This window comes from Maniola jurtina, chromosome 6 (genome assembly GCF_905333055.1).
Source record: "Maniola jurtina chromosome 6, ilManJurt1.1, whole genome shotgun sequence".
In the NCBI taxonomy this organism is placed as follows: domain Eukaryota; kingdom Metazoa; phylum Arthropoda; class Insecta; order Lepidoptera; family Nymphalidae; genus Maniola; species Maniola jurtina.
This window is the reverse complement of record NC_060034.1, coordinates 14,198,172-14,214,932: the sequence shown is the minus strand read 5'-3', so window position 1 is coordinate 14,214,932 and position 16,761 is coordinate 14,198,172. Positions and strand designations below refer to the sequence as shown.

Genomic DNA, 16,761 nt, shown 5'->3' with positions numbered 1-16,761 from the left:
TAAGTGTGTTCAATTCACACTGCCCAATACCAGGACCTTAAATGACATAAATTCATTGATTAATAATCATATGTTGAAAATAAAGGAGAACCCCGTGTTTCTCGGTATAACGTTAGATGCAAAGCTTCTATGGAACACCCACATATCAACACTTGATGGTAAACTCAGCTCTGCTGCTTACACTGTTAGAAAAATTCGACAGGTACTGACGTGGAAACTGCAAAAATTGTATATTTTGCCTATATTCACTATATTATGTCTTACGGACTCTTGCTATGAGATAAAGCGATAGATATTGAGAAAAAATGTATTACAGAAAAGGACAGGACGTGCAATTTATAATTTAAAACCGCGCGCTGCCATACAATAAAAATATAAGGAAATAAGTACCTTATTTATTATCTTATAGTAGCTTTTAAATATATTTACAACTAGCTAATGCCCACAGCTTTGCTCGCGTGGATTTAGGTTTTTGAAAATCCCGATCCTTTCATTTCCCAGAACAAAAGTTGCCTCTCCGTAATAGCCCGTCCCCGGGATGCAACTTGTTTCTGTATCACGTAAGAACATTTAAACGGATGATCCTTTTCAAATCCCGAGGGATCACCAGGATTTAGGAATGCAATTTCTTACAGCATCAGGGTTGAGGTCAACGACAAAGTATTTACTTGGTATAGATACCTTCAATATCAATTAATAATCAACACTTTCTAAATCCCATTAGCTTTAGTAGTCAGGTCCCCTGCAACATCAGGATTGAGGAGTTGGAATCCAAATTTTTTATTGAACAATGTCGCAAACTTTCTTTATCGATTAAAAAAACTAGCCAAAATTACGCAGTTAGGTTACCTGCCAAATTTCATGGTTTTGAGTCAACGGGAAGTACCCTAGAGGTTTTCTTGACACACACGACAGACAGAGAGATAGACAACAAAGTGATCCTATAAGAGTTCTGTTTTTCGTTTTGAGGTACGAAACCCTAGAAACGTAGGAACGGCATTCCGAACCAGTGGTAAATTTTTCTGACCATTCAAAAACACTTTGAAGTTTACCTAAAAGTTTACAGGAATAAAAATTAATCATTGTATTCCATTCCATTTCATTCTATTCCATTCTGTTCAAAGATAAATAGATTATAAAAATATTTGTCACCGAAACAATACCTAATTTACGATACATCAACCAATATCAATTTTACTGATGACAATCTGACTATTACCAAAGTGAACGACTACTATAATATCTATTATATACGACTAACATAATATGTATTATAAATTGTGTGCCGATTGCATTCTCACTAAGTTCTCATTAAGTTTGTTTTATTTGGTTAAACTTTCTGGCATTTATATTGTTATGACGTTTAATTGGCAAACAGTCTGTTTATTGGCTGAAACTCAAAAATTCAGCCAATCACAACAAATAAAATATTTTAATAATGATTGATGCAGCTTTCTGTAATCGAAAACAAAATATTTGACATTAACTTGAATGTGACAGTGATTTCCGAGTAGGGTTGCCAGAGGCCCCGTATTTTACTGGTTACTGGTTGGTATTTCAGGATACAGAAACCCGTAATTATGAAAATAAAATATGAGGCAAATAAAACTAAATATTTTTAGGATTCCGTACCTCAAAAGCAAAAAGGAAATAGGATCAATTCGCTGTCTGTCTGTCTGTCCGTCTGTCTGTCTTTCCGTCTGTCCGTCTGTCTGTCTGTCCATCTGTCCGTCTGTCCGTCTCTTCGTCTGTCATGTGTTCATGAACAAATATTAGTATTTTCAATTTTCAAAGTAACTAAATATTAAATCAAGTGGGTCAATTAAGTATGAAATTAAATATGAAAGGACTTTACCAGTACATTCTAAGACAGATTTTTATTTATTTTTATGCATATTTTTTTTAATGCATAACAGTTTTGATTTCTTGTGTAAAATGTCGAAAAAAAATACCCGAATACGGAACCCTCGGTGCGTGAGTCTGACTCGCACTTGGCCGGTTTTTTACAAATTCAGCCGGGCTGGCTTGCGAAACCAAACGCTGACGTTATGTCCAGTAGAAAGAATACATATTTTCCTTGTGCGACAATGCGTAGAATACCTGCGTAGCCGAAACCCACTCGATTTTGATCATGGCCGTAGCCAAAGAGGCGGAGGTTGGTTTTAGGATCTAAGCCTTTTTTTATACAAGTTAGCCCTTGACTTTAATCTCTCCTAGTGGTAATAGTGCAGTCTAATTTCTTGGCCGGTAGGGCCATACTAACCATATAACTAGCCATGACCCAAGCCTCCCACCAGACCAGAAATTTAGAAATGGCCACTGCGTCTGGGAGACCGTCAAAAACCTAAACCTAAAATAATACTTACACTATTTCTTGCATTTGCTTACCAATTTTTTTTGGAAATATATCAAACATTTCGCGCTCGCTTCACTCGCGTTTTGAATTTGTATTACTTGGTGTATGCCCCGCAATTTCGACTGCATGAATTTAGGTTTTTAAAAATTCCGTGGGGGATTTTCCGGGATAAAAAGCTTATGTTCGTTTCTGGGGTGCAAGTTACCTCTGAATAGTAAGTATCAAAATTTTGGTAAAGAAGTATCTTGCTATGGCTAAACTCGTTTCCCTTTCACTTATTTTTTTCTGTATTGAACCAAAAACACTTACGCTCACTGCGCTGCGCTTTTTCATTGTTGTATTTTATTCCACTATCAAATTGAAAGGCGAAATTCAACTAACCAGGTAATTAGCCCATAAAGTTGAGCGAACGTATTTTTCCTCATGACAGGATTCAGTTCCGGCCCTGATAAAACCTCTCCCGAAATCAATTCCTGGCTACGGCCATGGTATTGATACTTTGAAGGTGGAATTACAAGTTAAATGTAATTTTAAGTTAACATGCATTTTGTTTTACAAAATGAAGAGTTTTTAAAAGCTATTGAAATAAATAAATAATCTTTTATTTAAAACCACATTGCAAACACAGTTCACCGATCAAGACCCGGCAACATACAGAGAAAAAATACAAAAATACAAATAAACTGAAATATCTAAATAAGCTTTCAGAGAGAACCACCGCCTATTTCTTCAAATACAATAATAAACAATACAATAATACAACAATATATAAGAAACAATGTCTCCCGTAAACAAATCTAAACCCCGTATTTTTGATGGTGGTAGCCTGTAAATCTAAAAGAGGCAGGTGGCAACCCTACACCTACCCTACACCTAGACAGAATGAAAAATTTGTTTTCATTACTCGGCAGGCCTACTGCCAAAGTTTGACAGAAAGTGTGGCGGTAGTTGTGACCTCTGATTGGCCGACTCTCTTTCACTATTTGCTAAAATTGATGATTGCAACAACAATTTTTGCTTTTTTGTAATCGAAAACAGAACACGGACGTCAAACAGGTTGACTAATTGCAATCATTTCTGACCGGCTAACATTGTTCCGCTAGTGGCTCAAACTCACTGTCGCAGCAAGAACATGGTAAATTCAGCCAATCACAGCAATTTGAATTGGATATCACAAATGTACCGATCTAGGAACCGAGAATGCACGAACCAGGGCAGATAGAGATAAGAACAATAATATCATACGTAGGAAATCGACGGGGGCTTGTTGACAAGTATCCTCTTGTCGGACGCTTGCTATAATTTGTTACATGGAGCGACATAAATTATGTAACTGAACGCGCACTGTTAACTGGCTATGTACCTTTCTGTATCGTATTCCCCATTGCTAAAAGGCGTGACCCCTTTCGATAAATTACAGTAGGGGCTTTCTTGGGGTAATTAATTTATGATCATTCAAAAAGTAGCTACTTACGGAATTTCGAATCTTCAGTTGAAAGATTGTTATTATGATTACAATTACATGTTAGTAACAATAACCTGGGCTGTTAGCTTAACATGCTATCTGAGGCATGGAGCCAACGAAAAGATTAAATTAAAATACTTGCACCCGTTTTGCAAAGAAAGATGTACGCTTCCATTAGATTACAACATGGGGTTATTCAAGGGGCGGACCAACAAGTTCCTGAAAGGCCGGCAACGCATTGGCGGTTCCTCTGGTACTGAAAATGTTCATGAGCGGCGGTGACCCGCCTGCTCTTTTGATCCCTATTTTCGTTTAAAAAAAAATTGGTTGTCTGTAAAGTCGGTTTACTGACGATAGTTGAACATGACAACAAAGGCCGATTGTGCTTCTTTGTCGCTCGTTCCGCGCTCTCGCTTGCACTTCAAGCCTTACATGGAACGCCTCAGAGCGAGGTAACGCCGCATGAGTCATGTTTTTTCGTGCGTGCAGCCGGCTCTATCGAATTATAAGACGTTGTCACGTCCAAAAAAAAAAAAAAAACAAAAAGTAACGTGTCAAAAGTTTAGTAAGTATACAGATTGTATAAACGGAATTATCTTTTAACTTATTTCCAATAGGACACGGAGTCGAAACTGGACGCAGAGAGGAAGACGCAGACGTGCTGGCTGCATACGGACTTTGAATTTCGACACGTGGTGCGCTCCACTCACATCGACAAGAGCATCGAGGCTAAGCGAAAGGTAAGCTCTGTGCATCGATAACATAGTTGTTCAATTCAAAATATTTTTATTCAATTAGACTTACAAGTTCTTTTGAATCGTCAAAAGCATCTATCACTAGTTCGGAATGCCTTTCCTACCGAAAAGAACCATCAAGAAACTCGGCGGTTGCTCTTTTCAAAGATTTGATACACAATATTATGCCATGTATAAAAGCAATTGAAATCCCGCGCATTGCTGGAGCGAATTGTAGGTCAAATCCACGCTCTTCTAAACAGAAAGCTAGGAAAAACGAAGACAAGTGTCAATACTGATGAGTACTGATAAGGTATTATATATTGGTATGCTCACTACTACAACCATGGTAAGTGGTCTTCGTGAAATAGAACTATACCAATAAGCGTAGTGTGAGACGACGCCCGACCCGCTATGGTGACTACCTCAAGAAGGTAGCGGGAAGTGGGTGTATGAGTAAGGACCCTGTGTGGTGGCGAATTCTCGAGGTCTATGTCTCGCAGTGGACACAAAGAGTGATTGATGGAAGTAGTAGAGGTCCACCTATTACAAACAAGAGGATGCCCGCGACTTCGTCCGCGTGGACTTAGGTTTTTAACGATCCCGTGGAAACTGATTGATTTTCTGGGATAAAAAGTTGCCTATGTTAATTACAGGGACGTAAGCTACCTCGGCACCAAACATACAAATCGGTTAAGCGGATGGGTCTTTAGGAATCCCGTGGGAACTCTTTGATTTTCCGGGATAAAAAGTAGCCTATGTCCGTCCCCGGGATATAAGCTGACCCTATACCAAATTTTGTCAGAATCGTTTAAAATGTTGCGCCGTGAAAAGGGAGCAGGCAGACAGACAGACACACCTTCGTATTTTTAATATTAGTACGGATGGCCTCGATATATTTAGAGACCTTCTCTAGGCCCACCCTACAATTTGCCAGAGGTTCCAGCGACTGCTTCTAACAGCTTCTACTTGAGTTGACAGTGTCAACCATGATCCGCTTCCTAAAAGTTGTGGTACAACTTTTAGCATGCTATACAATTTTTTTAGCCTGCTATCTTCCATCAAAATCAATATAGGTACCTTCTAGTATAATGACAGTCACTTTTAATCTGTGGCCCGTATATCTTTAATCCGTAGTCCATTCCATAAATGAATAAAGAGCGGGAAAATAGCAAAGCGCCGTTATGAAATGAATTATTTATATTTTCCCGACTTTTTCCTACCTCCATCAAAGTCAATGTGATAGTTAATAACACTCCATACCACGGAAAATGAAAAGTGCGATATTTTACGACAGTAAGTCGAATTCTGTACGTCAGGTGAAAACTGTCTGGTGCTGGTAGATGACAAAGTTGAGCTCTGAAATACGTAAAACCGACTTAACAGGGCTCTCTCCGTCACTCGCTTCATACAATCGTAGTTCCAATTTCATTTGAATATTAAGCAACCAAAGTCCATGAAATTTTGCAGACATATTCTAGAAACTAATATCTGTGTCTGTGGCGTTTTAGATTTTTCTAAAAATATGTAGTTTTAAAATTACAAGGTCTCAAAGATTTGTATGTAAATTTTTAAGACCGCGTAACTTTGAAATTGAATATTTTAACAGAAATCTGGAAAACCACAAACATAGATATTAGTTTCTAGAATATGTCTGCAAAATTTCATGGACTTTGGTTGCTTAATATTCAAATGAAATTGGAACTACGTTTGTATGAAGCGAGTGACGGAGAGACCCCTCTTAACTCTATCAGAGCAGATTTTTTAAACGTCATTTTAACTTTTATCATAGGATTATTGAAGATTTCACAGTACTGTACTTAATTCCATGTTGGCGATTGAAAAATTAGCCCATAACCCGGGGTTGGGCAACTAGTCGAATCAGTATCTTTTTATTAACCCCCGAACCAAAAAAAAAGGGGTGTTATAAGTTTGACGTGTATATCTGTGTATCTGTGTATACTATGTGTATCTGTGTATCTGTGTATTTGTCTGTGGCATCGTAGCTCCTAAACTAATGAACCAATTTTAATTAAGTTTTTTTTTTTGTTTGAAAGGTGGCTTGATCAAGAGTGTTCTTAGCAATAATCCAAGAAAATCGGTTCAGCCGTTTGAAAGTTATCAGCTCTTTTCTAGTTACTGTAACCTTCACTTGTCGGAGGTGTTATAAATTTTTAATTTACACTTGTCAAACGTCGTAGGTTCGAAAATTATTATGTTTCCAGCGGCCAACCTCTTTACATTTCGCAGGTGATAAGGATGCTGTTCGTAATCATATTGGAGTTCTTCGTCTGCTGGACTCCACTGCATGTCATCAATACGGTGAAAATATTTTGATTACCTTTACCTGTATACCTTAGATGAGCCATGATAGCATCACACTTCACACTAATATTATAAAGGAGAAAGTTTGTATGTGTGTGTGTGTGTGTGTGTGTGTGTATGTTTGTTACTCCTTCACGCAAAAACTACTGGACAGATTGGGCTGAAATTTAGAATGGAGATAGATTATACCCTGGATTAGCACATAGGCTACTTTTTATCCCGGAAAATTAAAGAGTTCCCACGGGAATTTTAAAAAACCTACATCCACGCGAACGAAGTCGCGGGTATCAGCTAGTTCCAAATAAAATAATCCAAAATAAAAAGCTACCCTATCTTTGATGTAAGTGGCATCTGTACTTTATGTGAGTACCGTAAGTACTAAGTATAGTAACTTTTTTCAAGTAAATCTTTTGCCTTCTCCGCGACACTAAAGCAAATTGACTCATCAATCAAAATACATTCACGTACTTGGGAGCAAATGCAAGATAGGGGCGACAACAGCTGTGTCTAAAACGCTCATTTTACCGTGACTTCGACCATCACAAACAAAAACCTATAAGAATAGGTTTTTTTTTTTTAATTTATAGACTAGCGTTTGGCTGCACTCAGACCTGGTGGCAAGTGATGATGCAGCCTAAGATCGAGCGCGCTTGTCTAGAAGATTCGCTCTTGACTTGATTATTATAATTGGAGGGGAAAACTGATGCTGTAAGGGCGGTCCTTGTTTCTGTGATGGATTCTCCAATAAATTATATTGAAATTCGGGTTCCAATTCCTCCACCCTTATGCCTTATGCTGTAAAATTTTATTTAAGTATTTAAAAATCTCGGGGGAATTATTTGATTTCCGAGATAAAATTTCAGATCTTTATCTTAGCTTACGCTCGAGTCGCACTGAGGCTAAAGCGTTTGTGTACCTACTCGTTATTTTGTGTACCTATTCGTTTTTGTTTGGTTTGTATTCTTACTCATTTGTTTCTATTTATACGGGTCCGTCAAAATACGAACCAAATGAGTGCACAAGCGTATTTACCGTTCAGTATGAAAATACTTTCAAAAATTAAAGCGTTAATTAAAACAATTTATCGACAATAAACGCTAATACGGGTTTAGCAAACACTTGCATTTAGCGTTTATTGCCGATATATTACAGGACCGCTATCCAAGCTATTGCCTAACAGCTCGTTAAGTCGAGGATATTCCAATGTTTAGTATCCAATAACGTGATAATTAACAGCATTAAACGTTATTGTGGTTCGAGCATTAGGACTGCAGGCTAGTATTATTCCGTGAGGCCCAGGCCCCGGATTAGAAGGCCTCTAAACGTTGACACATCTTCGTTATTCAAATCCCAAATCAGGCCGAAGCATTATATTACAGCTAGAGCCAGTTTGCATTTGAAAAACTTTCACACTCGCATTACGAAGTGAACCTAGGATTGCCAGATGCCCCGTATTTTACGGGTTACCCCGTATTTCAGGGTATGATAATACAGAAACCCGTAATTGCGAAAATAAAATACGGGGTACAAAATACGGGTTTTACTAATTCAGCCGGAGCTAGCTGGTGAAACCAAACCCTGAAGTTGTGTCCAGAAAGAATATTATCCTTGTGTGTGGGTGTGGAAACCGACTCCAAATCATTTTGAGAAGAGAGACGTTCTCAACTTCTCAGTAATGGGCTGGCGGCAGGTTTTGATGGACTGTAACTTATGCATTTACCTACAGATTTACCTCTTCTACCCCGAGGAGTTGTACCAGTGCATCGGCTCCAAAGGCATCGTGAGTCTACAGCTGCTGGCCTATTGCTCATCCTGCTGCAACCCCATCACATACTGTTTCATGAATAGGAAGTTCCGGCAAGCGTTTATCGTGCTCTTCAAAAGCTGCAAACTGTTACGGTAAATATACAGGTCGATCTCTGTTTAGTATTGCCACACTTCATACAGCGAACTGCCTATTACTACTACCGGAACACAGGCCTGTCCTAACTTCGCACACGATTTCTGTGTGTGGATACAAAGTATAGGTACTGGTGGAGTCATCGATACAACAGTCTAACCAGTACAAAGATAGTTTATATCTCAGAAACATGACGCTTGGGAAGATTTTGTCTCATACAACATTTGCTTGTATTGATGCAAGCCATTGATCAATGCAGGTTTTATACCTGGCCACTATTTTGAAAAACGAAAAATGGCGGGCATGTACTCGTAGGTAGGAAACGCTCCGTACTAAAATACTCAAACCCCTTTCAAGCTTCTAGGTCCAGTCATGTTTTAGGCTGTGTGTTGATAGATCAATCAGACAGGACAAGCTATATAATACCTATCCAAACCGTGATCATTCGGGATCCCTTAGGGTATTTTACGTACATTATACTCTGCCAAAGCAAATTCTACTTTGTTAATTCACTGCACATACTATAACTGTAAACAAGGTGACATCCCAATTTTCGGCTATTTGCATATTGAGAGCGTGAATATAATTTTATTTATATACTATTATCGTCCATGTAACAACGTTTTCCATTAATATTCAGATTTTATGTTGTAGCAACAAATTCCCTCTCAAAATAACAATTTGTCATGCCACATTATTTTTTACCCCCGACCCAAAAAGAGGGGTGTTATAAGTTTGACGTGTGTATCTGTGTATCTGTGTATCTGTCTGTGGCATCGTAGCGCCTAAACGAATGAACCGATTTTAATGTACTTTTTTTTGTTTGAAAGGTGGCTTGATCGAGAGTGTTCTTAGCTATAATCCAAAAAAATTGGTTCAGCCATTTAAGAGTTATCAGCTCTTTTCTAGTTTTCTTGTAGAAAAGAAGGTTAGATAACCGTTAGGTTCATAATATTATGTCAATTGACAAATGTCAAGCTGTCAAGATGGACGTTGCCTAGATACATAATTATTTATTTGAAAACGATGTTTTGGAAAACTCAGATACCTTGGATCGTAGGCGCGGAATAGTCCAAGAAAATCGGTTCAGCCGTTTAAAAGTTATTAGGTCTTTTCGGTCTTTTCTAGTTACTGTAACCTTCACTTGTCGGGGGTGTTATAAATTTTTAATTTACACTTGTTGGTTTGTAGTATTGGCGTCACTCAGAAAAGCAGGTATTATTTAAATATTTTTATCGAATTATTGGAATGTCCTCTCCAAAATCAACACTAAAAAACACAAGTTCAATGTGTAGAGGTTATCCGAGAGTTTTAATCTAAACAAACTAATGCCAAAATAAATAATTTAATTAGAGCGTGATTGCTATCACAACATCTAATTATTCAGTTCACAATCCAAATACCGAAAATATGCGATATCGCTCCGAATCTCTGAAGGAGACTAAACTACAACCTTCGAAACACCCGTATTTATGCAAGTTCAATCTTGTTGGCCTCCTAGCAACAGATTGTATGACATCGAATGAGCCAAATATCGATTTTATCAATCTACCTGCATTAGATAAATTAATAATTTTATATTATTTTTGACAACTCAAATCAATTTTTAAAAATAACCTTACAGTAGTTTGTATGTGTATTTTGACGTCAAACGAGTTTTTTTAGCAAACCTATAGGCTTTTGCTGGACTTCAAAATACGTGTTCAAATAAAAATTATTATCATCAATTTTCTACTTTCTTGTGGCACGTGAAGTTTATTATTTTGATTGGAAAAAAAGGAACTTTTAGTTTATAGATTAAGAAGAATAAGAAATCAAACTTATTCCTGCAATTAAAGAATTATTTAAAACAACTGTGCCGACGTTTATGAAATGGGGCCATTTCCTCTATCGAAAAAATCTTGAAAATCATGGCAAAATCTGCATTACATACCTACTAACATCAAAAATAATGTATTTAACCCATATACCTACCTAGGGTACCTAACCTGTGTACAATATAGCAATTAACGGGTCTAGGCAAATGAAATTTTCATGAGAAAGGGATCAGACAAACTTAGCTGATAAAAATTCTGACCCTTGATTTTTCTCAATACTTATCTTTAGATAATTCTCTCGAAAAACTTTTTAAGACCATTTAATCTTAAATCTTCGTTTCTGTGCGTAATATTTTTTATTTTATTTTATTTTATTCGACTAACCTACAACTTTTATACATAAAATATTTACAAAAATATAATTGTTTATAGCTAAAAAGATACAAAGTATAAACGTTAATAAAAGGCTAGTACAAAAGATTTAAGTACAATGATATTTTAAAAGGTTAGTAGGTAGTAAAGTGGGGTTAGATGCAATAATGAATATCACACTAATATTATAAATCTAATATAATATTCTATGGGCAACTCACGTTCTACCTATTGTTTAAATCAATTTAATATTGGAGAGATAGTACATATCAAGTATGTTGTTGAATTTGCATAGGTTTGAAGGTTTGATCATGCATAGGTGATCGTCTAGGGATTTCAATTTGCATAACAATTTCAAGTGGAGACATTTGCAACTAACTATAGTACGCGACAGGTTGAAATGGCAATCGGGGATAGAATGCCCCGCACACCCGCACAGTACCCGCGCTAACCCGGTGACGTGCGGGTCCCAACGCCTTATACCCCGATTGCCACCTCAACCTGTCGCGGACTATACTTACTAACTAAACTAGAGATTTATTAATTTCAACATTATTTTCCGACTGCGGTGAAGCCCAAACGGAGCGTTATGTTTTTGACCTGTATTTATGTATGTCCGTTCTTATGTCCGCTCCTTACTACTCAACGGCTCAACCGATTTTGATAAATCATACGTCATTAGATTCGTTTGTGTCGCGCGCAATGGGTGCATAAAATTCTTGAAAATCAAAATGGGATGTTACGTGATTTAATGCGCGGGTTGAAAAAGATTCAGTGCGAACCATAGTCGGGATTTTTTAAACTTTTTAAAATACCTATTACAATAATATTGCTATACGTTTTTTTATACTTATTAAGAAAAAGTGAATGAACTGCCAAAGGTAATATCAGACGAACGAGACGGTTCGTTCAGAGTGAATGTTCTTTCGAGTGAAAAAAAATGTACCGTTTGATAATAATATCACCTTAATTGAATAAGTACTCAACTTTGAAACCATTTATGTACCTATTTTTAAGAAACTAACAAACCATAGACGCAGATATTAAGTTGTAAAATTAGTCATTTCATTGAGCTTGATAGGTTAATATTTTTAAATAGAAATCAAGCGATCTCCATACAAAAGGATTGTATGAGACACATAAATACATTTAAAAGACAATCAAACTAGAAACATGAGATCATGTCGGTTCTCTCTATAAAGCGGAATTTATATTACGACGTTAGTGGCACGAAATTAGTGTCACAACATTAATTTCACTATCAATAATTGTATGTTTAAACGTCTTATTTCGCCGCTCGACACTAATTTCGTGCCACTAACGTCGATATGTAAATTCCGCTTAAGAGGGGTCTCTACGTCACTCGCTCCATACAAACGTAGTTCCAATTTCATTTGAATATTAAGCAACCAAAGTCCATGAAATTTTGCAGACATATTCTAGAAACTAATTTCTGTGGTCTTCCAGATTTTTGTTAAAATATTCGGTTTCAAAGTTACGCGATCTTAAAAATTCACATACAAATCTTTGAGCCCCTGTAATTTTAAAACTACACATTTTTAGAAAAATCTAAAACACCACAGGCAGATATTAGTTTCTAGAATATGTATGCAAAATGTCATTGACTTTGGTTTATTAATATTCAAATGAAATTGGAACTACGATTGTATGTAGTAAATGGCGGAGAGAGCCCTGTTAACGTCGACTTTCAGACACAGTTTGAAATATTTTGAGGTCTGTTAAAAAAGCCAAAATACTTACACGCGGATACCTTAATAATGCCTGCATTCTTTCTTTCCTTTCTTAGCAGCCAAACTAAAATTAGACACAATGTAACTCTACGGAATCTAAATCAGTGCAACAGTTTGACTAGTCAACTATTGTGTAATCCCAAACATATTCAAGGAAGATTTATGCTGCACGTACCCGGACCCGACCGCATCTATGTAGATAGTCCGAGTCCCTTCCGCCTTACATTATTCATATCAAACCGAGCATTCACAGACTTAGCTGAGCAATAATTCGGTGACTACAAATGTAACTATTCAAGCAAAGCTGGATTATGGACCTTTTCTCAAACGATTCTGACGAAATATTGGGCTGTGTCTAATGCTTACATTTTGTTAGATTAAATATAGAGATATGTTTTTTAGGGTTGCGTCCCACAAAATGAAAAATGGAACCCTTATAGGATCACTTTGTTGTCTGTCTATCCGTCTGTCTGTCGTGTCTCAGCCTCAATAGCTCAACAGATTGAGGAGCCGACTGTATTCCGAAAGGTCGACGGTTCAAACCCCACCCGTTGCACTATTGTCGTACCTACTCCTAACACAGCTTTGCTTTGGAAAGGGGAATATTAGTCATGATTAGCATGGCATTAGCCATGCTAATCATGACTTATATTCCCCTTTTTTTTAAAAAAAGATTATTAAATCTTTTTTTTTTTTTAAAGGAAAAATTGAACCCTTATAGGATCACTTTGTTGTCTGTCTGTCGTGTCTCTCAAGAAAACCTATAGGGTACTTCGCGTCGACCTATAATATAGCGCAAGTAAAGGAAAAAATACGAAAACCGTGAATTTGTGGTTACATCACAAAAACAAACAAATAATTGAACTCTGACTTAAATTGCCAATTTAATATTTTCAATGGTTATTAGCATTTTAATTTTTTACCTGCTGCGTGTCATTATTCACATTCCCCGGGCGTCATTTATAATACCTAATTAATCACTTTTCTCGTAACATATACACAGTATTTCAGGTGCTGCTTCCCCGACCAGGCAGATGGTGGCAAGCAGGCCACTCCGCCGCCATCCAGCCAGGAGGTTACGGCGTGCGTGATCCGGGGCAGTCACACTGGACGCACAGGTGCCAGTATACTTGAACACGTTGTTACATAGGTACCACTTCTTGGCCCAGGCAGATGGCGGCAAGCAGGACACTCCGCCGCCATCCAGCCAGGAGGTTACGGCGTGCGTGATCCGGGGCAGTCACACTGGACGCACAGGTGCCAGTATACTTGAACACGTTGTTACATAGGTACCACTTCTTGGCCCAGGCAGATGGCGGCAAGCAGGACACTCCGCCGCCATCCAGCCAGGAGGTTACGGCGTGCGTGATCCGGGGCAGTCACACTGGACGCACAGGTGCCAGTATACTTGAACACGTTGTTACATAGGTACCACTTCTTGGCCCAGGCAGATGGCGGCAAGCAGGACACTCCGCCGCCATCCAGCCAGGAGGTTACGGCGTGCGTGATCCGGGGCAGTCACACTGGACGCACAGGTGCCAGTATACTTGAACACGTTGTTACATAGGTACCACTTCTTGGCCCAGGCAGATGGCGGCAAGCAGGCCACTCCGCCGCCATCCAGCCAGGAGGTTACGGCGTGCGTGATCCGAGGCAGTCACACTGGACGCACAGGTGCCAGTATACTTGAACACGTTGTTACATAGGTACCACTTCTTGGCCCAGGCAGATGGCGGCAAGCAGGACACTCCGCCGCCATCCAGCCAGGAGGTTACGGCGTGCGTGATCCGGGGCAGTCACACTGGACGCACAGGTGCCAGTATACTTGAACACGTTGTTACATAGGTACCACTTCTTGGCCCAGGCAGATGGTGGCAAGCAGGACACTCCGCCGCCATCCAGCCAGGAGGTTACGGCGTGCGTGATCCGGGGCAGTCACACTGGACGCACAGGTGCCAGTATACTTGAACACGTTGTTACATAGGTACCACTTCTTGGCCCAGGCAGATGGCGGCAAGCAGGACACTCCGCCGCCATCCAGCCAGGAGGTTACGGCGTGCGTGATCCGGGGCAGTCACACTGGACGCACAGGTGCCAGTATACTTGAACACGTTGTTACATAGGTACCACTTCTTGGCCCAGGCAGATGGCGGCAAGCAGGACACTCCGCCGCCATCCAGCCAGGAGGTTACGGCGTGCGTGATCCGGGGCAGTCACACTGGACGCACAGGTGCCAGTATACTTGAACACGTTGTTACATAGGTAGCACTTCTTGGCCCAGGCAGATGTTACGGCGTGCGTGATACGGGTCAGTCATACTGGACGCACAGGTACCAATCAACTTGCACGCGTTGTTATAGGTACCTACTTCTTCTTGGATCAGGTGGATGTCAGCAAGCAAAACCATTCTGTCGTCATCCCAATGATACGGAACCGTTCTGTGCAAGTCCGACTTGAACTTGACTGTTTTTTGTCCTCAGAGCTGGACGGACTAGAAGGGGAGGATTGTGTTTAGCAGCGGCTCGCAAAGCACTGCTTTGGGAAGCAGCGCGCACCCCGCCTTGCCCGCACCCGTCGTCGCAAGGCCCGTCACACAAGTAAGCGAAACTTCACATTGTTACACTCTCCACTCCACTCTGTAGGTGTGTGTTGTACTTAAAAGTAAAAGGATGGAACAATGTTCATTTCGGCTTCAGCATGACCAGCAAATCCTTAATTTGGAATATCCTATATTAATTCAAACTAGATTAATAATAGTCTAGAAGTAGAACTAATCAAAGCAAACTTTTACAATTTAATAAAAAAATAAAATCAATATTCTTTAATAAATAAAAACGCCTGATAAAAAATATTATCAAGCAGTTTTTAATGTGTGAGTTTGTCGTTAAGAAAAGTAATTTTCTGGGTTCCGTAACGTTTGTTAAAGTTTAATTCCCTGCCAGACACCATTAAACTTTTTTTAAGTTTAATTTTGTCTGGTAGGGCGTTGCCACGACACTAAGTGTCTGTCAATACATAACGTGATTTCTAATACAATTTCGAAGACAATATAAAAAATAAGACTTTATATGTTAATCTCAGATTTTTTACACTTTTGTTATCTCCCAAAACAACTTTGAAACAAACTTCATAGTTGCTAATCGTTCGTCCCTGTGTAAAATGTTCTGTAGGGGATCAAGACCTTCAGCGATCATTACCTACAAATTCCTACGTTGTATTAAATTCCATATTCCACATTATAGTTATTGATCTCTTGAACTAACATATCACGATTGATTAACACGTGAAACGTAAGAAGGGTTACTAACCGCAGGGCTACGGCCTTCTTGTCGCGTAAAATGCTTAGGGGAAGCAATCAGGTTGTTATGTATTTTATACATAGATGCTGCTACTTCGTCCGTGCAGATTTAATGTCTTAAAAATTCCGCGGAAACTCTTTATTTTACATTCTTCATTGTCATTGTTAAAACGAGACTGCATAGTCAGTACTAAGTACTAGGCAGTTAGTACTTAAAAATTCTTTGGCATTATATCGCTGGCATAATATTTTCTCGTTTTAGCTGAGCAAAGTCAAAGTGCGTTCTATAAATCACTTGCCACGCACCTCCATAAAACTGTGCCATTATACGGAAGGAAATTATTAAGTTTTCTTTTCAGTTGTTATTAAGAGAAACCCAGCGCCTCCGCTCTGCCGGTGTGCGGTGTGCCTTGCTCCAGAGATTTACGTGCAAAGCTAAAAGCGAATATTTTTCGACAGGTTATCGAGACAGGCGAGGAAGGGAGTCAATTCCTATATCGCATTACATGGCCGCGGCCGGGTCAGTCGAAGAGCACGGGTCCAACTCAACACCTCTATGAATAAGGCAACTCCAGCTACGCACGAGTGGTTTAAACCTGATACGTATACAAAAATGTTATAAAACTCCACATAGGAAATGCCCATACATTCGTGTTTTAAAACTGAAGACAAAGTACGCTTGTGTGTATGGTATGACACGCATGCGCTTAGAAGTTTTTTATTTTATTTCACAATATTGCAAA

At 38.9% G+C, this 16,761-nt stretch overlaps 1 protein-coding gene across 1 annotated transcript in view; it reads left to right on the top strand.

Annotated features, from left to right (window-relative positions):
- Positions 1-16,761, top strand: part of LOC123866529 (cholecystokinin receptor type A-like) — a 44,255-nt gene extending 27,494 nt beyond the window's left edge. Inside the window, 6 exon segments of the mRNA XM_045908173.1 lie at positions 4,439-4,561; positions 6,806-6,877; positions 8,607-8,779; positions 13,732-13,807; positions 15,201-15,317; positions 16,478-16,761. Coding sequence (XP_045764129.1) covers positions 4,439-4,561; positions 6,806-6,877; positions 8,607-8,779; positions 13,732-13,807; positions 15,201-15,317; positions 16,478-16,582 — 666 coding nt within the window. The 3' untranslated portion in view covers positions 16,583-16,761.